This window comes from Gopherus evgoodei, chromosome 2 (assembly GCF_007399415.2).
Source record: "Gopherus evgoodei ecotype Sinaloan lineage chromosome 2, rGopEvg1_v1.p, whole genome shotgun sequence".
NCBI classification, from domain to species: Eukaryota; Metazoa; Chordata; order Testudines; family Testudinidae; genus Gopherus; species Gopherus evgoodei.
Window position 1 is genome coordinate 148779858 of NC_044323.1, and position 27130 is coordinate 148806987.

The 27130-nt window shown below is 49.9% G+C and overlaps 1 protein-coding gene across 2 annotated transcripts in view; it reads left to right on the forward strand.

Moving 5' to 3' along the window:
• NUDCD3 (NudC domain containing 3) overlaps positions 1 to 27130 on the forward strand; it is a 65616-nt gene that overhangs the window by 30822 nt on the left and 7664 nt on the right. The window contains exons 4-6 of one of the 2 annotated variants that reach the window (XM_030551846.1): positions 7853 to 7952; positions 8220 to 8352; positions 20034 to 20177. In XM_030551846.1, the coding sequence (XP_030407706.1) occupies positions 7853 to 7952; positions 8220 to 8352; positions 20034 to 20177 (377 nt within the window). The remainder of the gene's footprint in view (positions 1 to 7852; positions 7953 to 8219; positions 8353 to 20033; positions 20178 to 27130) is intronic. The other variant, XM_030551847.1, reaches the window with a different exon arrangement.

A 27130-nucleotide genomic window follows, 5' to 3' on the forward strand; every position in this document is an offset into this window, starting at 1 on the left:
CGGGCTCGCTGTGGGAAGCGCGCGGAGGGGCAGAGGATGCTGAATGCTCCAAAGAGACCCAGGAGGTGAAGACATGTGAGCTTCTTGCCCTGAACAAGTCTGCTCCAAGGACGAGGAGGCTCCCCAAAGTCCTGCCTGGCTTTGTGGGGAGCAGTTCCAGAGCATCACCCGGGGACTCCATGACAGAGCTACCTAAGTCCCCAAGTAGATACCCTGAGAGGCTGAAGGGGGAAAACTGATTAGAATGAAACAGGACTGTGGTCCCGTTTCTTACACAGCCATATGGAATTAAGGTGAAAAGGGTATGCCGCCTTTGGCTTTTTTCTGATGCATAATGGAAACCTGGAATGTTTGTTTGCTTTTCTGCTTTTATTTTAGAAATACCAGGCACATCAAATTGTGTCTCTCCTGTTTTTGTGGGATGACTCTGTGGAGGACTAGAGAACTGGAGCAGCAGCTTTCTCAGCCCTTAGTTGGAGTGGAGGTGTTGCATGTTTCACAGAGAGCTTTTTCTGCCCGCTGTTTAAGGGTCTGAGTTAAATAGGCACTAACCAAAAAAACCCTCTCCTAATTTGAAATTGCTTGACCGTTTCTCAATAGCTCTTGTAATGTCCTCATTCCGTCAGCTGTCACCCTTCAGCAAAGCCAGATAAATTGAGACCTGATTATTTCTGCTGGAAACAAGCAAGCAGGACCTCTACTTTTTTTAAAACCGCCTCGCCGCCCCCTCTCCCCCGGGCTGCCTTTATACTTCAGAGGGCCAAATGCGATCCCTGCCCTTTATAAAAAAGCATTGAAACTGGAGGAATTGATTTGGGTAATGCAGAGCCTGACTCTGGATATGGGGGATCACCCCACAGATTGGTGACTTATTACAAAAGGGATTTATTTGATGAATAACTACTGCTGTTTTCAGTAACTCTTAAGCAGCGCATTAGGTCTCTTCCCTCATGAGTGGGTGAGAAGCATGTGTCTCTCTGTATACCTCAGATACTTCTGTAACCACCCATTGACATAGTATCTGAGCCCCTTGTGATCTTTAATGCAGGTGGAGACCTGAGGCCCAGACAGGCTAAGTAACTTGCCCAAGGTCTCACAGGAAGTCTGTGGCAGAGCAGAGGAATTGAACCTGGCTCTACAGCCCAAGCTAGCATCCTGACCACTTGACCATCCTTCCTCTCCCCATGAAGCATGTGGGTGTATGGGGTAACCATAAAGTGCTTTTTCAGACAGTTCTGTTGAGGCATTCTGCTTGCATGGCAACATGACAGTTCAGAGTCACATCTGTAGCAGTAGCTGCTGCTCACACCAGGACCCTGAGTTGGAATTAATTTTTGTTTTATTCACGCTGTGCAGGTATCTGAAGTGATCACATGGCCTGGAAATCATTAGCCAGTTTGCCCTCCCAAGATGACTCTGCCGGTCGTGGGCGAGGATGTTGTGAGGCGTCTGAAATCTTCCCCTGCGCTTTCATTTTCTATTTGTCCCCCAGTGCTTTTGGTTCCTGAAATCTGTAGGCGGTTTTGGAAGCTGGCAGCTGGAACCAACCAGCAAGAACACTGGTTCTCTGCTGCCATGCCAACCCCGTCTCCATGGAAATGGAGGCCCAATGGGCGAACACCAGGCAAATCAAACTTTATCAAAGTGTTTCAATACCCTCCTTAAATCTCTGCTCTGGTCCATTTCCACAGGGACAGGACATAGCAACTAGCAGCTGAGGTTGCAGAGCTCAGACCCCTCAGCTGCTGTCTTGTGTGTGCCACTTGGACCTAGTGCTCTTGTTTGTTAATTTCAGCAAGCGGTTTCAAAACCACCTACAAAAAAGGGGCTTTAATAAGACTGGTAAAATCTTATTTTTACCCCTTGAATTCTTTTTTTTTTTAAAAGCCTAATTTAATTAAAATCTGTGTCTCTTATATAATCTTCAGCATGCAGTTCTGCTGGAAACCACCCACACTGGCCTAGCAGTGCGTGGGTGCTTGCATGGGGGATAGGTCCCTTGGGTGGGCCGGCTTGTGGGCCCGTTACATTACCTGTTACATAACTCACTGCAGCCCTTGTTTATATTAATCAAGATTGAAGACTAGGTACATGTCAAAACATTTTAAAATAACTCAGACTTTTGTTAGCACTGCAGCTATGTTTAGAAATGATTTTTAAAAAAACAACCCTTCCTGTGAGATTAAAATGAAAGCGATTTTAGTCTGACAGTGATTTAAAGGGACGCTTACAAGTTAGGAATCACTTTTCCAGCTGGAAATTCTATGGATTACTGTTATAAATACCCCCATAAGATTCCTATGGCTATGAAAACAATCTTTTTTTCTTTAGGCCTTGGCTACACTTGCAGGTGTGCAGCGCTGGGAGGTACAGCTGTCTTCGTACAGCTGGATAGGGAAAGCGCTGCAATGTGGCCACATTTGCAGCATTTGCAGCACTGTTGGGAGTGGTGCATTATGGGCAGCTATCCCACAGAGCACCCCATCCCATTTTGGCACCACGGGTTGTGGGAAGGGGGGCGGAGGGTGCGGGTCATTCTGCTTCCTGTCCCAACGCCCCATGATACATCACTTCACATCCCAGCAATCCCTGTTTTTCTGTCCACGTTTGGCGCCATCTTGACTCTCTCAATGGTTTCTGTGCAGCGCGATTTCTGTGGGAAAGGGAGCCCAAACTGCTGAGGAGTATGCTGACGAGTCTCGCCAGCACATCACGTTTGGCAGTTGAGCTATTCCTTAAGACCCAAAGTGATGAGGAGTCCGACGATGATTGCGAGTCGCCTGACGAGTACGACACGAAATTGCTTCTGGCATTCACGGAAATGCTCAGCACTGTGGAACGCTGCTTTTGGGCTCGGGAAACAAGCACTGAGTGGTGGGATCACATCGTCATGGAAGTCTGGGATGACGAGCAGTGGCTGCAGAACTTTCAGATGAGAAAAGCCACTTTCATGGGACTGTGTGCTGAGCTCGCCCCCGCCCTGTGGTGCAAGGACACGAGATTGAGAGCTGCCCTGCTGGTGGAGAAGTGCGTGGCTGTTCAAATCTGGAAGCTGGCAACTCCAGACAGCTACCGATCGGTCGGGAACTAGTTTGGAGTGGGAAAGTCAACCACTGGAATCGTTTTGATGCAAGTTTGCAGGGCCATTAATCGCATCCTGCTAAGAAGAAACGTGTCACTGGGGAATGTTCAGGACATTGTGGATGGCTTTGCACAAATGGGTTTCCCTAACTGTGGAGCGGCGATAGATGGGACGCATATTCCTATTCTGGCACCACCTCACCTAGCATCCAAGTACCTTAATCGGAAGGGGTATTTCTCTGTGGTTCTCCAGGCGCTTGCGGATCACCGTAGGCGTTTCATTGACATTAACACAGGCTGGCCTGAAAGGGTGCATGATGCACACATCTTTCAGAACACTGGCCTATTCAGGAAGCTGCAGACAGGGACTTTTTTCCCAGACCGGAAGATCGCGGTAGGGGACATTGAAATGCCCATTGTGATCCTTGAAGACCCCGCTTACCCGTTAATGCCTTGGCTCATGAAACCGTATACAGGGAAGCTTGACAGGAGCAAGGAACGGTTCAGCTACAGGCTGAGCCAGTGCTGAATGACTGTGGAGTGTGCTTTTGGCTGTTTAAAGGGACGCTGGAGATCTCTGTATGGGAAGCTAGACTTGGGGGAAAGCAGCATCCCTGTGGTTATATCCGCATGCTGTACCCTGCATATTATTTGTGAAAGGAAGGGTGAAACATTCAGTCAGGCATGGACCTCTGAGGTTCAACGCCTGGAGGCTGAATTTGCACAGCCAGAGAGCAGGGCTACTAGAGCGGCCCAGCAAAGGGCTTCAAGGATTAGGGATGCTTTGAGGGAGGAATTTGAGGCTGAAAACCAACAGTAATGTTTGGTGCCTTGCACGGGAGTGAAGTGCAGTGGTTACAATGTTAGTAGGAATCTGTTTTTCCTAAGCTGATTTGCAGTGCCTGTTTCTTTCCTGGGCTAAGGTATCTTTTTATTTTCTGCAATAATAAAGACTGTTTTCAAAGCCAAGAATTCATTTATTGAAAAGAAAATAACTTTACTGACAGACACACAACATTTTGGGAACCTAAAAGGGCAGGGGGGTGCGGTGGGGAAATGTACAGTCACAGGTTTGAATATGTCCTGTCTGGAGTGCTGTGCAATGACTGCTGCACCTCAGGATGCCTGTACTGCATGGGGATGGGGGTTGAGTGCAGGGGGTAAGGGTCGTAGTTCTCAGGGCTGGTTGGTGAGCGTACGGGTGTTGGAGGCAGCTGGTGGTGGTAAGAACCTGGATGCTGGGGAAGTGGATTTTGAGCTGACATTGGGGCACAAGGGAAAGAGCTTTGGGACAGGGGGGAGCCGGCACGGTAGTGCTCTGCCTGCATGGCTACGAGTGCCTGGATAGAGTCTGCTTGGTGCGCCAGGATGCTTATCAGCTGCTTTGTGCTTTTCTTCCTGGCCGCTGAGTTTCTGTGGCGGATCCTGCTTTCCCTTTCCCTCCAGTCCTGCAGTTTTTGATTCTCTCTGGCAGAGTGATCCATAACTGCTTGCAGCAGGTCATCTTTGCTTTTTCGTGGCTTCTTCCAGAGGTTTTGGAGTCTTTCAGCTGTTGATAACACAGGCATCCGAGAAGTCAAGGCTGCTTGTAGAAAGGCAACAGTTAACAGAGGCAGCATTGTTTATATCTCAGACAGTTATTCCCACACAGTGAAGGAGTTTACAGTCTTCACAATAGCATAATTTTTCCATGCCAAAGAGAGCGCACATAACCCACAGGAGCCCCGAAATGGTGAGTAAGGGGAACTGATTGCTTCTGGGCTGTACTGGGGTTTCTGTGCATTGGGGAAAGCAAACAGCTGCAGGGGGCACCTACACTGAACAGTCTCCCAACATTTTCCACAAGAGTTGATCCTGCAAGATATCTTGCTGCTGCGGGTCACCTGGGAAGAGCGGGAGGGTCTTCTACAGCAATGTGGATTCCGCCTTGCCCCTATGCAGCTTGCCTGTGTGCAGCAATGGTCCCCCTACCCCTCGTGGCACAGTGGCGTGGATGTGTTAGCCTGAAAAAGGCCATGCTCTGGCTGAGGCTTTTGAAGAGATTACTGAGGCTGATTACCGTGATGTGATAGACCACATCAATGGGCTATTCCACATCTAGGCATGCATGCATGCAGCCCTAACCCCCACCTCCTCTCCCGAAACATTTCTATCCTGAAAATACAAGCCGCTTACCGGGAACCAGCTCCTCTGCTTGTCCTTCACCAAGTATCGGCTGCTGCAACTGGCTATCTTCCTCCTGGCTTGAGAAGAGCTCCTGGCTGCATGCTTCCTGGGACTCTGGGGTGTCTCTTCCCACCCCAGTATCCTCACTTTCAGTTTCCTCCCCCCTTTCCCCTCACTCTGAAGTGTCCATCGTGGTACTCGGATTGGCAGTGAGGTCACGCCCAAGTATCACGTCCAGCTCTTTGTAAAAACGGCAGGTCGTGGGGGCAGCATCAGAGTGACGGTTTCCCTCACGGGCTTTGCAATAGGCATCCCACAGCTCCTTCACTGTAACCTTGCATTGCACCGCGTCCCGGTCATGGCCCCTTTCCAGCATGGCCCTTGATATGTGCCCATAGGTATCGTAATTCCTACGGCTGGAGAGCAGCTGTGACTGCACAGCTTCCTCCCCCCAAACATTGATGAGGTCCAGCAACTAGCCATTGCTCCATGCTGGGGCTCGTTTGGCGCATGGAGGCATGGTCACCTGGAAGGATTCACTGATTGCACTCCACACCTGGCTGAGCGAACAGGAAGGTAATTTTTAAAATTCCTGGGGCATTTAAAGGGTTGATCACCTGAGGCCAGGGCAGTAGAGTTCGAACTGATGAGCAGAGTGGCTGAACAGGCATTCTGGGATACTTCCAAATGCCTCTGGAGGCCAAGAACAGTGCTTTTGGTGGCCACAGTGGCGGAGCAGTGCTGCATCACCAGCGCTGCAGTCGTTATTCCTCAGGCAGAGGTAGAGTACAACCAGCGCTGTAGCCAGGGAGATACAGTGCTGTATGTGCCTTGTAAGGGTGGACGGTGTGTGAGTTGCAGCGCTGTAACTCTCCAGTGTAGCCAAGCCCTTATTGTGTTCTCCTTATGCACTGGCAACTGTTTTGCGTGGAGTTATTTTCACTGCTTTGTTGGTCAGTTACACGTCCTGTCTTAGCCACTAGCTGATCTCACCACTGTGCTGCCAATCCCATGCCTGCTCTGCTTTTGACTAGGGTAGAGGGCTTGTGTGGATACATACTGTGCCCCTCAGACCTTGCGAAAGGGTGTTTACTGGTAATAACAGATACAAAACTGAAACGGAGAAGTCGGCAAATAGGCCTGTGCCCAGAGAGGAAGGAGAAGGTGCGTTCAAGCATATTTGGTGCTGCCACTCTTCCCTGATGGATAGACCCTTGAAGATATCACAGGGGAGCAGAAAACACCTTTTGCAAATCAATGTTTTATAAAGGAATTTAGGTAAATAATTGTTTCCGCATTGTTTAAAAGGGGCTCGTCAGAATCTTGAATTGTTTAAATTGTCAGTAGGAATTTTTTTAATGTACCGGTGTCCATTTAGACAGGTAATCCTGAACTACAGGTCCCAAAATGCTCCTCTACTGCACCAGTTCTTTAAAAAACCATCACACAACAAAGCTGTTAGGTCAGACTGTGACAACTCTTCAAGCGTCTTACTAGGCAAATCTTGCTGTTGTCTGTATATTAGAAACCCATCAGAGTCAAGGCACTTAACGTTTGTTTCCTGAACACTAATTTCCTCATATGGCAGTTAGCTTTAGGGTTAGTTGTTCTTGTTAAGGTGAATGCAAAAGGAAAAATAAGACCTGAATGTAGTCCAGATTCTGATGCCGAAGCTCCTGTCTGTCTAACCGGGGTTGGGGGTTGGCTAGGGGGAATCAGGTAACCCAGATTCCATTAATCTTAAAAATCCTCTTTCTCCCCCTGTGGAATTCTCCTGGTACTTCCTGGCTCAGCAAAATGATCTCGGAATGCAAGACCGCAAATACCAGGTGCCTTTTTTACAATCTATGGCATTAATTATGTCAGAGTGAAGCATTCTGGGATATCTTTACTGAGCCCAGGGAAACCAGCAAACAATGTTAAAAAAGTTAGTCAAAGTTGGTGCATGGGGTCTCTGCACTAGATTCTGGGTGGGCTTCCCTCATTCTTCCCTTTTATTTTGCAGTTCCCCTTTGAGTAACACAGAGGAGAAATGTTTAAAGGGGTGAGACTGTAGTCATGATTTGGGGGAGGGGGTCTAGCTGTAGACCCCGTCAGCCACGCATTGGCTATACCCCACCTTCTCTTTCCAGCTGTTCTCATACTGCCCAGTCTATTTCCTTCTCGCCAACTACCTCTGTGAGCACCTCTCTCTGGTCTGGCCAGGGCAGGCCAGTAGGCTGTGTGGACATGGTGGTTGCTTCTGTACCACTCCGTAGAGTGGCGGCAGGTCAGGAAGGCTGTGCTAAAGGACAGCAGCCTGTGTCCACCATTGTGATGTCTCCCTTGTCGCTGGGTTCGTCCAGTTCAGCACCTTGTAAGTAGCTAAGGGAAATCTGAATATTCCTTAGAAAAATCCCAGTTTGCCTCTGTTCACCAGTTCCTCTCTCCTCGCCGGGTTGTCATGTTCCCACGTGTGCTCAGGTCACTGGGTCAGGCTAGACATGCCTTGGCTGGTAACAGTCTTTGTCTGGAGGCCACACGGAGGTTGGAGACAGAGGGGCTCAGCGTGCCTGAATGCACTGCATGCTGATCCCTTTGCACATATACAGTCATTCCTTCCTAGGTTGGCCATGGGAGTTTCTGCTGCAAACACGAGTGGGGAAGGCACTGGTGCTGGAGCCAATGAGTCCACCTGGGCCGTTAATAAGCAGCAAACTGGCAAGGCAGGTGACACCCCTCTCTCCGCACAAGGGGTGCTGGGGCTGGGGAAGCCTGGAGCAGTTTAAAACCTGTTCCCTTAGCAGGTGCCCCCAGTGAAGAGTGGGCAGCAGAGTGCCTGTCAAGTCGCTCCTCGGTGCGCCTTGCTCTGTCTCTAGGTAGCCAGTTACAGGCACGGCACTCTCCATCTGCCTCGCCCAGCGTGTCCTGGTGTTTCCTGCTCTCCGTGTGCCGAGCCACTTGACACCTGGCATCTTGCTCTTTCCCCTCAGGAAGCAGGAGCAGTTCCAGACCAACCCTGACAGTTACAATGGAGCTGTGCGAGAGAACTACTCCTGGTCCCAAGACTACAGCGACCTGGAGATTAAAGTGCCGGTGCCCAAGCACATCGTGAAAGGCAGGCAGGTAATGAGCGCCCGTGCTGTCAGCCTGTGACGGGTGACGAGCTCCCCATCCCCCCAGCCTGCCAGTGTGTTGCTTCTTAGCAGCTCTAATTGCCTGCAAAGCGATGCTGAACTGTGATGGAGCAGGCGTGCGCATGCTAGGGGGTGCCCCGAACTTGCCCAGTGGAGGCCATGCCTGATTCCCTTTCAGTGCAGCAGAATGCAGCTGCCTCCTCTCATGCAGGCCTGTGGAGATGCTGATTCCCCTGGCTTGATCAGCTCACCCTGCCCCTGCAGACCCCAGACGCTGCCTCAGCTGCACAGGAGGAATACAATGACATATTTCCTTACACACACCCACACACCCACCCCCCAAAGGCCAGGTCATCCCGCACGAGGTCCCCGTTTCTCTCAGACTGCCCCATTTTGTGCTGCTGGAAGAGAGCTGCCTGCAGGGTGGATTCAAACAAGTGTAGTTCAGGTGAGTACAGCTGAGGCATGCGGCAGAGTGGCCTGTTTCATTTCACCCCAGACTGTTTTCCTTGGACTCACAAGGGAATGGGAGCTGGTTTTAGTGAATGAGGCAGATCCCTTTGACCATCGGATCCCCATCCCCTGCTCTCCCCATACGTGTGGGGAAGCCCTGCCTTTTTGAATATGAGTTGATCTGACAATATTGTCAGGTGGGTGGACGGAGGATTTTGGTTTTTTGTTTTTTTTTTCCTGGCAGAGACCCACTGGTAAGTGACCTGCAGGAAAATCTACAGGTCACTGGAGCTGCCCTTCCTCCTCCACGTTTCCTGCTCTGTGCACATCTCACTGCTGGGCTGGACCATGGGTTTGGGGTAGCTAATGTAAATTACACCCCTCTTTGGTTTGTTCCCACTCTGTTATCCTATTGGTGGGGGCGGGGTATGCAGACAGACTGGCTGTTAGAGCCAGAGGTTTATTTTTACTTTCTGTTGTCCTGGAAGCCTTTAAAGGGGCCCCCACTTACTTTGTATTTTTCCATTTGGGAAATACGTTTTTTTCCCCCTTCCCCTCAGTTTTCAGGGCAGCTGAAATGAGCACGGTCGGTTTTGTTCACCAACTTCAACCTACATAGCTCTGTATCCGAAATAGCTTTGTTTGTGCATCAACATAATTGACAGTGGCAGCACAGACCTAGGGAGCATGTAGTTTGCTGCGGCTGCGGGGCCAGCAGGGGGCACCCAAGACACCCTTTTTCTGTAGCGTCTGTAAAATGAAACAGCACCATTTCTTGCTAGGTCTGAGAAAACAAAACCTGCTTCTGCCTTGTTTTGCAGTGAGGGGCTTTTCCTCTTCGGGAAAAGCCTTCAGGCCGGTGAAGTTCTGGGCCTGACTTGAAAGCACAGTGCTGTCTGCATACGGTGCCAGCTCGAAGGAGCAGGGTCCTTGCGTGGGAGGTCCTGCACTCTGGTACTGCATGGGTGCACTGCAGAGCTACCCTTCATTCTGGTGGTGCTGGATCCTCCAACCCCCTTTTGCATCATGAGCCGAAGGCCACTGGCAGCTAGAGAAGGGCGGGAGAGCGAGAGAGAGGAAAGGGTCAGTGTTCACTCTGCTTAGAAGAAAGAGGGGTACAAATTAACCTGTGGCTTGTCATTCTTTTCTTTCTTTTTTCCCTCCTTCCTTCTAATGAGCATCCCAGCATGACCTTGAGGGTGACCCTGCTGTCCCTGGCAGCAGAGTTTGATGGCTGATGTAGTCACTTCATGTTGTTTTTTAGCTCCGTTTACATTACTTCTCCTTTTCCTGCATGCAAATACATTTGCCAGATGTCAGCCCAATTCCACTGCAGAGACTAATCTTGGTAATCAGGAAACTGAACTGACTTAAAGATGGTCTGTCTCTCCCAGAGCTGGTTGGCTAGATTATGATTAGGAAAGCCCAACATGACCTGCTCACACATGCTCCCGTCTTGTGTCATGTTCTCTTCAGCTCTCATAAAATAAGCAGGATCGAGGTGGATGGGAGACCACCTAGGGTCTGTAAGAGTGGTGTTGGTGACTTGTTAAAGGTGGTCTTCACTGTGAGTTGTTTGAGTCAATTCCCCAGCACAATGCAGGAGGTGCTGTGTGGCTGAAGGAACTCTCTTTTAAATGAGATGTAAAATTGAGCTCCCGATAACTGCTGGTCCTTAACGTTCCCAGGGCAGTTATTGCAAGGGTCTAGGTGTAAGTGTCCTGCCCGGATTCCACTTCCTCTTTTTCCTCTCCAAACACCCCTGCAGTTTCAGCTGGATTTGAGTTCTCTTCATTTATTGTTCTACACAATTGTGTAGTGGTGCCGCATGCTGTTAAACAAGTGAGTCAAGTAATCTCTGTTTTCTCTCTCATCTACTCCGTGGAGGGATTGAATCTGAATGAACGTTTCCAAGTGTTCTGTCGCTTTCAGAAGAGGCTATAGTTTACGGCACTTGGGCCTGGATGGAGTTGTACTCATGCAGGTAGCTGTTCTACAAGCTTTCCAACAGCACCGTGCCGAGGTTTAGATGGGAGGAAGGAGTTCTTACTCCTGCATGGGATAATATGCCTGGCTGGCCTGCTGCACAGCCCTACGATTTCATGTTTTTCCTCGCCAATAGCATTGGCAAGGCGGCATGTGTGTGACCACAAGCATGGCCCTCTGCTGCAGGAAGGGGTGTCCTGGGGATAGGCAGGGTTAAGAAGGGGTTGGCTGGGGAAGGGAAACAGGAAGTGATGCCATTCGTGTCTTTTCATTCAGTCTTGCCCCTCTTCCCCCCACTCCCGGCCGCACAGAAATTGCAGATCTTTCTAACCTGCAGCATCACCACATTCCCTGCTGTGAGCAAAGGCCCTGGGAGTGTTGGAGTGAGGCCACCACTCTGCGAGCTGTGTGGCTGTGAGCTAAGCTGTGGCTGACCCCGGCTGTTGAGAGGAGACAGTAACATCTGAATCATCAGTTGTGGGTTTCTAGCATGCACTTCCCTTGTCAGGCGAACGCTGTAGTGAAGGGGTTCACGCACATGGTAATGTCACCCTCTTTTCCATCTATCCAGTGTCATGGAAGCAACTACATAGCTATGGTTGCAGCTGAGTTTTCATTTAAACCAGATCTTGACTCTAAAAGCCACAAAAATGTCCATATCTCCATCAAAATTGATAGGCTAGGTCAGGGGTCAAAGTAGAATTTTTCTACCAAATTTGAAAGTAAATGGATATAGGATTTGTGAATGGCGGCATCTTGCAAACTGGAAGGGTTCACCCATGTTCTATAAATAAGCCTACTCTTTTCCTACTTGGTAGCAAAAAAACCGAAGTAAAATGAGATTAAAATACACTGCACTGGGCTTTCTTGGCTGTGAACTAGTGCCCAGCACCAAAGATGATTTAAAATCTCATTTTAAACATGATTAACTTTTGATTTAGGATGGTTGCTATGGCATTTTGGCTCAGGCAAGCTTAAATGTAGCTGTCCCTGGACTGTCCCTGGAGGAGCAGCAGCAGGAGATTGGGAGGGTAGAGGTTCCTTTCTCTCACAGTGAACTCTGATTGCTTGTAACTCCACCCCATCACATTAGTAGGAGTGCCTCCCCAGAACTTGAACATAGAAATAATGACAACAATCTTTCTTCCTTCCCAGCCTGTAGGAGAAAAAGCTGGATTAGTTCATAGGTTTTTTGTTTGCTTGCTTGCTTGGTGTGGATGTATGTGGGTGTATTTGTGTGTGAAGAAATTATTGGGGCTGAAAGCGACACGGAAGAGCTGAATTCTGAACTCAGCAAGGCCCACTGTCATTCTGCTCTTTTGTGGAAGTTGGTTTCATAGTCTAGGTGCAGCTCCGGTGAAAGTTCTGTCTCCTGCACCCTTGGGTCCCAACTTCCGTGAGTCCAGTGGAATGGAGTTGTCATGGGAAGTTGTGGTGATGGGAGAAGAGGCAGCTAGGGCAGTCCAATGGGGGACTTTGAGCATCAGGGACAGAGACCTTGAATCACTCCTATATTTAATGGGGCGCAACTGCAGAGAGTGGAGCCGGGAGGTGATGAGATCACGGTGACCTGAATTGCTAAGCAGACTGATTGCTGTGTTCGTTAGAGCTTCTTCAGGCCATGTGGCTTCATTCTGGATATGAACTGCAGTCATCAAGCCTAGAAGTCTCCAAATGCATGAGTCATTGTGGCCAAGAGTGTGCGTGTTTGGATGGGGAACGATCATCTGGCCCATCGCAGGTGCGGCATTTCTGCAGCTACTTGGACATCCATTAACCCAGAGGAGCTTAAAAGGGCCCCGAGACTCTAGGCCAGTTTAACAATCTGAAGGGCTGATGCACTCAACAGTGGGGGAAATCTTAAAACCACAACTTCTTCCCACCAACATCACTTCAGTCTTGCCTGGCTGCAGTTTAGCAGCTGCTCTGAATCCAGGGGCTGGTTTTGGCTAAGCACTGAAATAGCTGGGAGGTAGGGCTGCAGGCCCTTCAGGAATGTAATCGTATTTCTTTTCCATCAAGGTGGCCTCCCTGGTAGCCATCACCTCTGCCCAGAAGGCGTCAGACTGTAGGGTCTGATCTACTGAGGAACGCTACTGCACATTTGGCAGTGATGGGGTGGTTCTTTGAACAGAGTTGGGCTGTATCCCAAAAATTAACTCGTTGAGCCTAGAAAATTGTGCTCCCTGCTTTGTCCAAAGCCATCTTGCCCAAGAGACCAGCTAGTCTGGAGCCCTCAAGCTACATCCACTGCACATAGGAGTCCCAAGTTCAAAGCTCTATTTATTCTTTACCATCTGGCATCTATAAGGAAAAAGAGTATCAAAATCTGCTATTTCAAGATGGTTAAAATGGTGTATCCATGAGGCCTACAAGTCAGTGTGTCTCTGTCCAGCAACCAGCATCCAGACCTACTCTCTGAGAGCGGTAGCAGCCTCTGATGCACCACGCTAAGCCGCAGCAGGTGCTGCCGTTGGTAGGAGGGTGTGCCACATTGCTCCATCCCAGGAGAGAAGGAATTAAAAACCCTGTAGTTCTGTTTGCTCTGAACCTTCCCTGAAGGTGGCCTGGTATAAAAATCCCATTCGTTAAAGGATCTGTGCAATTAGTGGAATAGGAGAACTTATTCTGATGTATTGAAAATTTCCTTTCTCTGGTTTCCAAGGTCTACAGAGCTGACCCTCCCTTGTTTAGAATATCTCTTTGGCCTGTTTGGCTCATTGATTAGTTCATGACAGTGTGCTCTGCTGTTGGAACTCAGTTCATTGCTAGTGGGTATAAGCTTGTTTGGAAATTTCAGTCCACAGGGGGTATTATCCTGTGCTGTGAAAACAGTCTCAACTTGTGCATTCTTTGGTGTGGCTGGCGAAGCCCTCCCGTATCAGGAACTGACAGGTCTGGTTTTGACTATCTATATTCAAGCTGAGAGCCCATTGGGTTAATGGGTCTGTGTCCTTGTAACTCAGAGAGAGGAAATTTTCAACAAATGTTCCTATTGTGGGAACCTAACTGTGTTGTATTAGGGTCTCTCTTGTCTTTAGCCCATGTGTGCTTATACATCCAGAGCTCCCCCAATGAAACAGCAAGTCACGTTCGTCTGGGGAATCCTGGTGCCATATCACTTTACAGATCAGCTTGGAGTGCCTCTCCATCCGCTCTGGGTCTGTCCACAATCTCAGCAAACTCTCCCCTCAGCTGTACCCCCTGCCCTATAGTCTCTAATAAGTGTCATTTCAAATACGAGAAGCCATACTCCTCTGACTTTATTAAAAATAATACTGCTGTCCTGGCATGCTCACCACCTCCTGGCATCTTCCTGAGTCTGATCTTCTTTGAAACATTGCTGTAACCTTCTCAGGTTCTGGGCACACTTATCTTGGGGTATGGCTACACTTACATTTGTGCAGCGCTGGGAGTTACAGCTGTGTAGGGCCAGCGCTGCAGTGTGGCCACACTGACAGCTACCAGCACTGCAGTGTGGCCACATTTGCAGCGTTGTTGGGAGTGGTGCATTGTGGGCAGCTATCCCATAGAGCACCTCGTCCCATTTTGGCTCTGTGGCTTGTGGGAAGAGGACGGAAGGGTGCGGGTCTTTCCGCTTCCTGTTCCAACGCCCCGTGGTGCTTTGCTACACATTCCAAGCAGTTTGGCGCCATTGTGAGTCTGCAGCGCGATTTCTGTTAGAAATGGAGCCTGAGCTGCTGAGGACCTTGCTGATGAATGTTGCCAGCACATCACGTTTGGCAGTTGAGCTATTCCTTCAGCTCCAAAGTGACAATGAGGAGTCAGACGATGATATTGATTCGCCTGACGCGCAAGACACTAAATTGCTTGTGGCAGTAACGGACGTGCTCAGCACCGTGGAACGCCGCCTTTGGGCTTGGGGAAACGAGCACTGAGTGGTGGGATCACATCGTCCTGCAAGCCTGGGATGAGGAGCAGTGGCTGCAGAACTTTCGGATGAGAAAAGCCACTTTCATGGGACTGTGTGCTGAGCTCGCCCCTACCCTGCGGCACAGGGACACAAGATTGAGAGCTGCCCTGCCAGTGGAGAAGCAGGTGGCTATTGCAATCTGGAAGCTGGCAACTCCAGATAGCTACCGATCGGTGGCGAACCAGTTTGGAGTGGGAAAGTCAACCGTTGGAATAGTGTTGATGCAAGTTTGCACGGCCATTAATCGCACCCTGCTAAGAAGAACTGTGACTCTGGGGAACGTGCAGGACATTGTGGATGGCTTTGCACAAATGGGTTTCCCTAACTGTGGAGGGGAAATAGATGGGACGCATATTCCTATTCTGGCACCACCCTACCTGGCATCCGAGTACATTAATCACAAGGGGTATTTCTCTGTGGTTCTCCAAGCGCTTGTGGATCACCGTGGGCGTTTCACTGACATTTACTCAGGAAGGCCTGGAAAGATGCATGATGCACGCATCTTTCGGAACAGTGGCCTGTTCAGGAAGCTGCTGGCCGGGACTTTTTTCCCAGACTGCAAGATCACAGTAGGGGACGTCGAAATGCCCATTGTGATCCTTGGAGACCCCGCTTACCCCTTAATGCTATGGCTCATGAAACCGTATGCAGGGAAGCTTGACAGGAGGAAGGACCGGTTCAACTACAGGCTGAGCCGGTGCAGAATGACTGTGGAGTGTGCTTTTGGCCGTTTAAAAGCGCGCTGGAGGTGTCTCTACGGGAAGCTAGATTTGGGGGAAAGCAGCATCTCCGCTGTTATATCTGCGTGCTGTACCCTCCATAATATTTGTGAAGGGAAGGGTGAAAGATTCAGTGAGGAATGGACCTCCGAGGTTCAATGCCTAGAGGCTGAATTTGCACAGCCAGAGAGCAGGGCTACTAGAGCGGCCCAGCAAAGGGCTTCAAGGATTAGGGATGCCTTAAGGGAGCAATTTGAGGCTGAAAGCCAACAGTAATGTTTGGTGCCTTTGCTGTGCCCGTTTTTCCCTTGGGGTACAGTATTTCTCACTTTCTGCAATAATAAAAAAATGTTTTATAAGCCAAGAAATCTTTTATTCAAAATACAGTACATAAAAGGGCAGGGGGGTAGGGTGGTGGACTGTACATTCAGAGGTATGAATATGTCCTGCTTGGATTGCTTTTCAATGCCTGCTGCCCTTCAGGATTAATATGCTGCATCGTGATGGGGGTTGAGTGCATAGGGTAAGGGTTGTAGTTACCAGGGCTGGTAGGTGAATGTACAGGTGTTGGGAGCAGCTGGTGGTGGTAAGAACCAGGCTGCTAGAGAAAGGTGTTTTGTGCAAACACTGAGGAACAAGGGAGAGAGCTTTGGGAGGGGTGGGGGTTACCACGGTACTGATCTGCCTGCGTGGCTACAAGAGACTGCATACAGTCAGTTTGGCGAGCCAGGAGGCTTATCATCTGCTTTGTGCTTTTCTTGGTAGCCAATTTCTTTCTCCTGCTCAGTTTGTCTCCACTCATGCTCACTCATGCATTTTCTCTCTCCAGTCCTGCAGCCTCTTACTGTCTCTGGTGTACTGATTCATAACTGCTTTGATCAAATCTTCCTTTGATTTTCTAGGATTTTTCCTCAAGTTCTGTAACCTTCGCGCAGGCGGTGATAGGGCTGGAATATTCAAGGACACTTAAAAAAACATAAATAGAAACATGTAATACAGAGGCTACATTGTTTATTATCACAGTGAAGGAGTTTGTAGACTTTTTGTAGCATCATTCCCACATACCTAACATAGCACAGAGAGGCCACATCAGCGAAGGCATAGGCATGTCGAGCAATGGGGTGAGTGTTTCTGCCATGACTTCACCTGGGAAGGGGAACTGCCTGAGGACTGGGGTTTCTGTGCATTGGGGAAAGCAGAGGGCAGACAGTTGGGGACCTGCAGTGGGGAAAGCAGAGGGCAGACAGTTGGGGACCTGCAGTGGGGAAAGCAGAGGGCAGACAGTTGGGGACCTGCACTGAACAATCATCACTACATTTTCAACAGGATTTTCTACTGCCAGATATATCACTGCTGCATGTTACCTGGGAAGAGAGGGAGGGTCTTCTACAGCAATGTGGATTCCACCCTGGACCCTATGCAGCTTGCCTGTGTGCAGCAATGGTCCCCCCACCCCTCGTGGCACAGTGGCTCGGACAAGTTAGCGTGACCGGGACAAGGACCACGGTAGCTCTCCCTATAAACTTGTGCAAGCACATTGCCCACGCTCTGGCTGCAACTTTTGAAGAGATTACCGAGGCCAATTACAGAGACGTGATAGACCAAATCAATGGGCTATTCCACATTTAGGCATGCATGCAGGTAGCCATAACCCCCACCCTCCTCTCACAAAACATTTCCATCCTAAAAATAAAATCTGTTTACCGGGAACACGCTCCTCTGCTTCCTCTTCACCAACAAGTTCCAGCTGCTGCGACTGGCTAGCCTCCTCCTGGCTTGAGAAGAGCTCCTGGTTGCATGCCTCCTGGGACTCCAAGGTGTCTCCCTCCACCCCAGTAGCCTCACTCTCGGCTTCCTCTACACCCTCCCCCACTTCTCCCTGCTCTGAACTCTCCATCGTGCTCCTCGGATTGGCAGTGGGGTCACACCCCAGTATGGCATTCAGCTCCTTGTAAAAACGGCAGGTTGTGGGGGCAGCTCCTGAGTGGCGGTTTCCCTCACGGGCTTTGCAATACGCACTCCGCAGCTCCTTTACTTTTACCCTGCACTGCAACGCGTCCCGTTCATGGCCCCTTAGCAGCAAGGACTTTGATATCTGCCCATAGGTATCATAATTTCTACGGCTGGAGCACAGCTGTGATTGCACAGCTTCCTCACCCCAAACACTGATGAGGTCCTGCAGCTCGGAAGTGTTCCATGCTGGGGCTCGTTTGGGGCATGGAGGCATGGTCACTGATTGATTGCACTCCACACCTGGCTGAACAAACAGGAAGGGGATTTTTAAAATTCCCGGGGCATTTAAAGGGCGAGTCACCTGAGCCCAGGGCAGTGGAGTGTGAAACGATGAGCAGAGTGGCTGAAAAGGTATGCTGGGATACCTCCTAATACCCTGAAAGCCAATAAAAGCGCTGTTGGTGTCCACACTTGATGAGCAGCGCTGCATCACCAGCGCTGGAATCGCTACACCCCAGGCAGACCAGGTGTACAGCCAGCGCTGCAACCAGGGAGTTGCAGCGCTGGCCGTGCTTTGCAAGTGTGGACACAGAGTGAGTTGCAGCGCTGTAACCCCATCACCAGCGCTGCAACTCTCCAGTATAGCCATGGCCTTGGCCTTGTTACTGCCCGGTGTCTGGTTGTTCCAAAGAGGTCACTTGGAGAAGTACATCCAGCCTCAAGTGGCTTCTATTTTAGCTACCTCAGACTAAAGAGATTGCAGGCTTGTTTAAGGATTCATTTGTTTGCTGAACTGTGGCTAAATCACTGACCTCCCCTTTGGAGGCTGCCGGCTTATTCTGTGCCATGCTGTGGGAGCAGTACCCTGCAGCACTAATTCTGCTGAGAAACTGCCTGTGGTTAAATCTCTGACAGCTCCTGTCTTCTCTCAGCTCTGGGAGTTACGAATGAACGGGGCCAGGCTGAGAGTCCTTGAGGCTGAATCCCTCTGTCCATGGAGCAGCAGCCAGGCTCTCTTCACAACCCCCTGCCTTGGAGGGGCTCATCTCCAGGGGTGAGATAGGAAACTGACTCCATGACGTGGCCTCTCTGAGAGGCTATGTCTGACGTGGATTCCCTCAGCTCAGTTCACAAAGGCCCACGAACATCAGTCAGATAGAAATTTGCTTCCAGTCATGTCTGTCCTGGGCTGGATCGAAACAGGAGTCCCTTGAGCCAGCCACTTCTCCCAGTTCCTTTGTTCCTGAATTTCCCTTTGGGCTCCTCTCAACGGGCCTTTTGTTTGATTTAGAGACTCCACTCAGCTTACACGTGGGTATTTTAGATATATCCATCTTGCACAGTCTGGGTTGAGCAGTATTTAAGCTTAGTGGCTCTTGCTTTCCCTGTTTTCCCCTCCATTATGTGTGCTGGGTGTTGTCAGGTCCTCTCCAAAGCTTGACAGGGACCTGTCAGAAGTGGCTCATTTTTTTTTGTTTTACCGCTGTAGCATCTATCAAATGCAATTGTGGTGCAGTCCCTGACTGGAGCAGCTTCAGTCTATCTCCTGCCCACACTGAGTCACTAGAAATCACCTAGGTAATGGATAATATAAGAACATTTCAGATGAGAACTGCAGAGCAAAATCTGAGGAAACTCTGGGAGAGTGTGCAGACAAATCTAGCAGTAACCCCCTCTCCTCAGCGCTAAGGCAGTGTTTGAAAGATGAGGCAGTTCCCTTTCCTGAATGTTTTTCTAGAGGGAGAGCCGGGCTCCCCCCAGATCCCGTTCTTCAGTGACTGCGGCTTGAGGCTGGGGAAGAAAGAACAGATGGTCTCTTCTGAAACTGAAAGTAACACCACTTCATGAACCAAGCCAGCAGTTGCCTCCACCTCCTTTGGGAAGAAGCATGTCCCCTCCACAGCAGGTCTGACCAGGGTCTCCCATATGGCAGCACTGCTGCTGTGTGAGGGACCTGGCCTCATTCCTGTAGAGAGCATGCCAGGAATAAAACCTTTCTTGACTTTGCCGTCAGTGCTGTCTCTTTGCTTCCGTTTCCTGCCTTGTCCTAATCTGTGCCATGTTCCGCCCCACCCCTGTGACCCACATGCTCTCCAAGCCCTACCACAGATGCAGCAGGAGGCATAGGGCCAACCCAAGATCACAATTTTCATGCTATTTTTCAGGTTAATTCTGGAATCTCCATCAGTTGCAGGTGTCGATGTTACAGCACATGCCAAGATCTCCCCTTCACCCCCCACCCCAACTCAGCAAGTATGCTTTGTCTTTAGCACGAGAGTGAAGAATTTAGGGAGAGAGACACTTCAACCCTGTGGAATCCTTTGCAGAACAAAAATCCCCTCCTCATTCCCCCTGTTCTCAAAGTTGTTGAGGCATGCACTCAGACTGCAGCAACAGCAAAGGACACATGAAGTCCCCAGTAGAGTAAATGACTGCACATACATGGTTTTCCATCTCCCTGAAGCTGTGGCAGGATTCCCAGCCTCTGTGCTCTATAAAGAACTGATTGCTTTGCTTTCTCTCATCCCCAGTGAGTGCACTCGACGCCCCCCTCCGCCCCAGCAAACACAGGGGAGAAAGCAGGGGGGAATGTCCCTTTTGATTTCCTTGTCTCTGTGCTTCCAGGTTTCAGTGGATCTCAGCAGCAGCTCGATTCGCGTGGCCGTGCTGGAGGGGAGCAGCCAGCATGTCCTCGTGGAAGGGAGACTCACCCACAAGATCAACACGGAGAGTTCCCTATGGAGTCTGGAACCAGGGAAATGCATCTTGGTAAGAGCGACCTCTTTTGGGCACCTGCTTCTTGCAGTCACCCAGCGGGAGAGCGGGAGCGACACACCTGTTGGCTTTGTGTCTCCTTGACCAAGAAGCAGCCATCTGCAAAGCCAGGGTGGTAACAGCCTTTGCCAAATCAAGGGGCCTGACTTGGCTCTACTAACCAAATGCTAAATCTCTCTCTTCCCTCCTTCTGCAAATGACTCTCACTTCCACTCCCCACCACATCCCTTCACTGGCTGCATGTCTGTTCCGACAGCAAGTTCGAACTCCTCACCCCTCTGCCCTGGCTTCTACTGTCTCTCCTCTCTTGCCCCTGAGCTCTGCTTGCTCTGCTCACCTCGTTGCTCTCCTTTCCTGTTCCTGGAACCCCAGCCATCCTCATTCTTCTCCTTCAGCTCCCTCCTTGAATCCTGCTGGCTCTCCCCTCTGCTGTCTGCTCCCGTGTTGCCCGACCTTAATCACCACTTATATATGTCTCTGTGATCCACCACTGTGTAATGTGAATCACGTAATTCCTTCCAACCCTCCCCTCCCTCCATGTCTCCCCCATCCTGTCCTGTGTCATCTTATTTAGAATAGAAGTTCTTTGAGGCAGGGACTGTGACGTGATGTGCACAGTTGTGGCATTATGCTAATACTTAATGGAGATGAGCATTAGTTGGCACAAGGGGTGGGAGCTGTGGTCCCTGCTAATCCAGGTGCTCTGAGCTCTGCCCGTTTATTTCGAGAGCCGTAACTGAGCAATTCTGCAGACTTAACCACCTGGCAGCTGATGAAAGGGACGACTTCACATTGTTATCACATTTCCAGTCCGTACTAGCAGTGAGTGCCCAAACGTCACCGCGGTGGTCTTGCTTCCCAGACTGCGGCAGCCTCGTCCAGAAGAGGATCCCCAGGGCCCTGCCCACATGGCAGTTTTGTCAGCACTTTCTTGCTTAGTCTTTTATCTCGCTGCCCATCAGTGTAATATGTGGGCACCTTCCACATAAAATCCATAGCAATAACCAAGTGCGTAGTGGGTTTCATGGAGTCTGTGGCAGGTCTCCTTTCTGGGATCAAAACTCTACTTGGAGGAGGGATTTGCTTTTGTTTACATTTTATTAACTTCTTCTTTTTTGATTGGTTGGGGCATAGGAGAGGAGGAAGGGCAGGGGGTGGGGGGTTGGGGGCAGGGAACTTAGGGGCAGGAGTGGGGGGGGTGGGGTAGGGGGCATAAGAGTAGGGGAGCCAGTGTTGAGTGTCCTCCTTACTGTCCCTGATATAGTTTGTAGGGCTGGTTCTTGTAGACTGTCCTGGAGCTGGTGACTTTGCTGGCAGTGCTGGCCTGTGTGGAGTGACAGGAGCTTTCCTTTTCAATGGCCATTGAAAACCATTGTTAGCCTGGGGAGAGCCTAGGCTGGAGTGGGTGTAAATGCCCATGTAAAAAAATTGCTTTCCCACCGCTGATCTTGATCCAGCGGAAGTTGTGGTGTGGGTGGGATGTTACAGGCCCTATCTGCCCAAGGTGAAAAGGCTGCTCGGCAAAGCCTGGATGGGGACACTTGGAGCGGCTAGAATCAGTGCTCTACTTCTGCATGCACCAGCTGTCTCCGATACTGATTGGCTGCAGAACGTGGGGTGTAATCATTAGCTCAGGGCCAGCTGACTGAGGGAGGTCTCCCATGGCTTCTCCTCACTGTGGATGGGAGCCAACAAGTGTTGCAGCCACGTCTGGCCAGCTGGTCCTCCTAAGTCCCCCCTGCTATGTAGCGGAAATTAGTCCAAAAAAGCCCCGATGCTAGGGGAGAGCAGGCCAGGTGGCATTCAAGGTGTAGGAATAAGATGTGGCCACCCCTGGGCTCAGACTCTGGCACAGAGGGGGCTGCACAGGGAAGGAGTGCCCCAGAGTTAGAAGAAATGTGTACGACGGGACCATGTCATTGTAGTTAGTTCGTTGCTCAAGTGGTAGCAAGTGGCAACGTTAAATCTCTCTGCCAAGAGAACAAGTGACCTTCCTTGGAGCCTGGTTGTGCTGCTCTCTGGGAGGAAATGTACAGTGTGTGGCCGGCTCTGGCACCAGAAATAGCAGATGTTGCACAAATGTACCAAGTGCTCCTTTCTTGAGTCTCTGCGTAGCTTCCTGCAGTCTAGGGGAGAGGATTATTTTTGCTCTATTGCTCCACCAGGCTTTGGGTCACTAGAGTGATACCCCCCCTCCCCAAGGAGGTAATGGAAAATGGTAAGCAGCCAGCTGGAGAGCAGAGGAGTCACCTCAGTACCATAACATCCACTAGGGACAACACTGTTGTGGATGGTGGTACATGGAAGACTACTGTGATGGGCAGCTGTATAAAATCCTATGATAGGTCATGCTAAGAAAACTGGAAATCTAACCAAAGAATTGTGTAACTCTTGGATGGCTTCTGTGAGAGAGAACCATGTCTTCTAATCTGTCACCTCCTTTGGAGAAGATTAAAGTAACAGATAATAGTGATATAATTTACTTTGATTTTCCAGAAAAAGTTTTAATAAGGTCCCTACTAGATGAATAAGGAAAACAAACAAGAAATAAAGACATTCTGTAGGAGCTTTGCAGATTGTGCAAAAGTTAGTCGTGGGAGTTCCCAGGTTAGTAAGAGGACTTGTGTTTGTTAAATAACAGTGATTTGGAGGAGGAAGGGGACAGCGAGATGGTAAAGTAAGATCAACGGCCTTCTCCAGCTCCCATTGGAGTTGATGAGAGTCTTTCATTGCCTTGAACAAGCTGGATCAGGCCATCAGTGAGTGAAAGCGATGGAGGGTTGTGAGAATCTCCAGCTGGCTTCTAACATATTGATGGTGGGAGTGTGGGGTGCAGGGCAATGAGGCGGTAGATGAAATTGCACTTGAAGGTAATTGGAGAATAGTGAGTAATTCTCAAGCAGGACTGTCTTCTTTGCTGCTCACAGAATAGACACGAGTGGTTTGCTGGTTCCTCGGCTTCATTCATTGTTTGCAATTCGACCGTTTGTTAATGAATTGTTGTAACTCTTGCTTGCGCACAGCTCGCTGCAAGCATTTGATATGTGAGCTGTAGGGGTTAGGTAAACCGCTTGGTATTGTTTCTGGTTTGCAGTTGGTTAAGTAACACAAGCTTGTCCTTCTGCAGCACTTGCCCATTTAAAATCCAGTGGTGATGGCTTCACAGCATTGCACTCTGAAGTTTTGTTTCCCACAGATGTGTGTGCTGGCCAGACTTACTGTCACCGCCGCGCTCACAGGAACCGAGAGCAGCCAAAGCAAACTCGTAACACGTCAAGTGACTCTTCATGGGGGATCTTTGCAGCGTTCCCAGCAGCTGGCGCATTGGCAGCAATAGTCCAACCTTCTCCTGAGCGCTGCTCTGTGGGATCATTGTGGAGAAAGGGTTAGGAGTTACTGAGATCAGTGATGAGTGATTGCCCGCTGCACAGAAAACAAACAGGTGCACAGCATGCTATTTGAGTTGAGCACACATCAGCGGAGCCCCATGCACAGAGCTGCTTCTGTGCGCATGCAGGCTCCCAGCAGACATGTACCTGTTGTCAAGCTGTCCATCTTGCAGACATTGGGAGCAGGGCCAAGATTGGTACGAAAGGTGGCTTCTAGACGGAGGCAGCGTTGTTGTAGCAAGGTTGGTCTCAGGCTATTAGAGAGACAAGGTGGGTAAGCTCAAAAGTTCACGTCTATCCCCAATAAAAGATCTGACCTCACCCACCCTGTCTCTCAGATGGCTTCTGGCCAGACCATAATTGAGGCTGGGGCCATCTGCCTATTCAGGGTGGTGATGTCTGCTCTGCTCCCAGCGGTCTGGCTGTACTGAGGGGGTCAGTCTGCTGTTCAAACTGATTTCTTCAGTTGAAATCCAGCATTTTTTATCTTAGTTTGAGAGATTTCATCTCTCTCCTGTCCAGCTCTATCTTCCACAATCCCATCTCAGTTTTCCAGGCTGTAGGTATGTCCTTTCCCTTAGCCCATGGACCCGGCCATGCCCCTCTAATGGCACGCCAGGTAAGTGTGTAAGCAGAGGGTTGCAGTGCTCCCCATGCCCTGCAGCTCTTTGATTACACAAGGGTGTCTATTCATCTGCTTCTCCAGCTCCCTTTTCTGCGCCTTCCAGCTCCCTGCTGCTTGTCTCTCATCTGTTCCTCATCTCACTTCCAGCTTCCTCACCCCATCCTGCATCACGTCTCCTCTTTCCCCTGCTCATCTTAGTCAACGTTTATTTTTATTATTATTATTAAATACAAACAGGGCTAATCGAGTTAATTTTCCTTGTAATCCATCCACCCCATCCTACCGGCTTTCCTGTACTCCTCTCTGTTTCATTGTCCTATAGTTTTTGTCCCCACATGCCACAGTCCACCTGTTTAACCAATTTGTCCTCCAGTTTCTTATGCTGGTTTCCTCTGCATTTATCCTCCTCAACGCTCCCTTAGTCTCGGCCTAAAAAGAGCACCACTGCAGTGTCTTGTTTAATTACATCCAATTTGCAGGTGACCAGACTAAAGATCAATGTATTTTCCATCCTCTCCTCCAGCATGTTTGTGAAACACATTAGAGTCTTGGTCTAGCAAAGGAAGAAATCCAATGACTGTAATTTCCCAACCTAATTCTCTACCTCTTACCATTTCTTGATGCCTTTTAGTGCTTGGATGCTAGCTGGACCTGCTAGCTCTCCAAACACCTAAGATCAGTTTTTATTGTCTCTCCGGCTTCACTGTCCTAGCTAGCCTGCATCTTTCTAGTTTCTCGGTGACTGTCATGTGACACTGTGTGAAGTGTCTTTGCTAACTCCTGGTCCTGTGTATAATCTCCTCTGCGTTCCCCTTCTCCATTATACCAGTTAGCTTGTCAAAGAGTGAGATTAAAATAGATTTGCATGAGCTGTATTTAGAAACCTGTGCTCGGTGTTGTGCACAACACCCCACCCCCAGCCCCAACGTTTGCTAGACAGGCTGTTTGAATTTGTTACAAAGTCCTGCCTAGAACACCTATACAAGAACTTGTCTGCATAGCACCCAGGGAGCTGCTGGGGCGATGTTAATAATTGGTCTCTACTTCTCTAGATCTCCTCTGATCCTGTGTCGAAAATCGCCCCAACACCAGTGACCTCTCCCACCTTCCATGAGCAGTTGGTGACATCTCCAAGTTAATTCCTTTAATGTCCTTGAGTAGGTTCCATTGGAGCCTGCTGATTTTTAAGCAGGCTCCCCACCCTCCCGATATTCCCTCACTTGCTCTTGAACAGTTCTGCTGCTTCTCTCATTTGGCTGTTCAGCTCCTTCTCTGCTACCTGATTGCTCATTACTGACATTCTTCTGTAGCTGGAGCTGAAGTAAAGTTGGCATTTAGTACTTCAGCCCTGTAATTTGTTCCCCTTCCTACCTTGTTCTCTTCCTCCCCCTGGGATGTTATTTTTAAAGTCTTTTGCCTCCTCCCTCCCGTTCACATCCCAGCACAGCAGGTCTTGCAGGATCTGGACCACTGCGACAAACTGACCAGGGTGGGACCCAGTCTGTGCTTGATGGCAGACCTCCCACCTATGGTAAACCCTCTGGCTCTCGGGACAGTGGGTGCTGACCCCGGTGCCCCCAGGAGACGCGCTTTGCTGCAGGGACTGGGTGTAAGGAGGTGGTACTCTGCCCTCCTGAGTTGTGTCCCTTCACGGGGCAACGGGCTGGTGTGCTGTGCCTGTGCTGTCTTTCGACTGTGACAAGCAGAATCCACATCAGCATCAGGCTTCTTGGCCTCATGTTTTGCCCTCCTCAGTGCTTAGCCCCCATCTACCTTCAATCAGTTTCTTACTCCTCTATCCAAGGCCTTGTTCCTATCTCTCATCTCATCTCCAGTCCCATCCCATCGTCCTTGGAACCTCTTCCCTCACCCAGACTGACCAGGCTTCCCCCTCGGCTCCATCTGTTCAACTTACACCTCGGTCCTCTCAGCAAGAGTCTTACCTGAATCCCTGGTGACACTGGTCCCTCAGATCCTCAAAGATGAGGTGCCTAACTCCCCTGGACACCCATGGAAGTTAGGCACCTCAATGCCTTTGAGGATCTGGGCCCCTGTGACTATTACTTTCCCTTACTTACAGTCTAGGTCCTTTCCCTGGCTGCCTCATTGCTTTGTAGAGCTGAGAGCACACCGTGCTGTAGCAAGAATACATTCCACACCAGGACGGGATAAGTCCTGCAGCCTGCACAATATCGGCTCTGGTAACTTTAGGGGGCCTTTAGGGCGGCAAAATAAAGCTTCAGTTCTAGAAGGTGCCCTGCTGGTTCCCTCTTATAAACCAGTCCAGCTGCTGTGTTCTCCCTCCATTTCAACCAGAGGTGAATGACCCTTCTAAAAAGCCCGTAAGGGGCTCTGGGGTCCCTGTGGTTGAAAGGCATTCTAGACACGTCAAGTGCTAGCCAGTCATTCTAGATGCGTCAAGTGCTGGCTGGTCAAGGCCCTGTACGCTCAGCAGCAATCTGAACCTCTATCCTGCAGAATGACCCATGGTTTCTGGGGCCCTGAAGTGCTGAATTCAGCCATCAGCTGGAAGTCATAGAATCATAGATTATTAGGATTGGAAGGGACCTCAGGAGATCATCTAGTCCAACCCCCTGCTCAAAGCAGAACCAATCCCCAAATCCCTAAATGGCCCCCTCAAGGATTGAATTCACAACCCTGGATTTAGCTCAGTGGTTTGAGCATCAGCCTGCTATCCCTCACTCCCTCCCTGTCCTGGAGTAGCTTCAGGGAAGTCCCATGGTCTGTGTTCTACAGGAGTCAGGTGGTGACAATGGTCCCTTCTGGCCTCAGGGTCTAAGAATCAGTGCACAAAGTTTTGATTTGTATTGAATTCAATAAGGAAATGAATAGTGCGGGTCAAGTCAATATTTCTCTTTGCAGTGCGGTTCGGTTCTCTTGATGCTGCCCCAACAGGTTTGCTGTGGATGTGC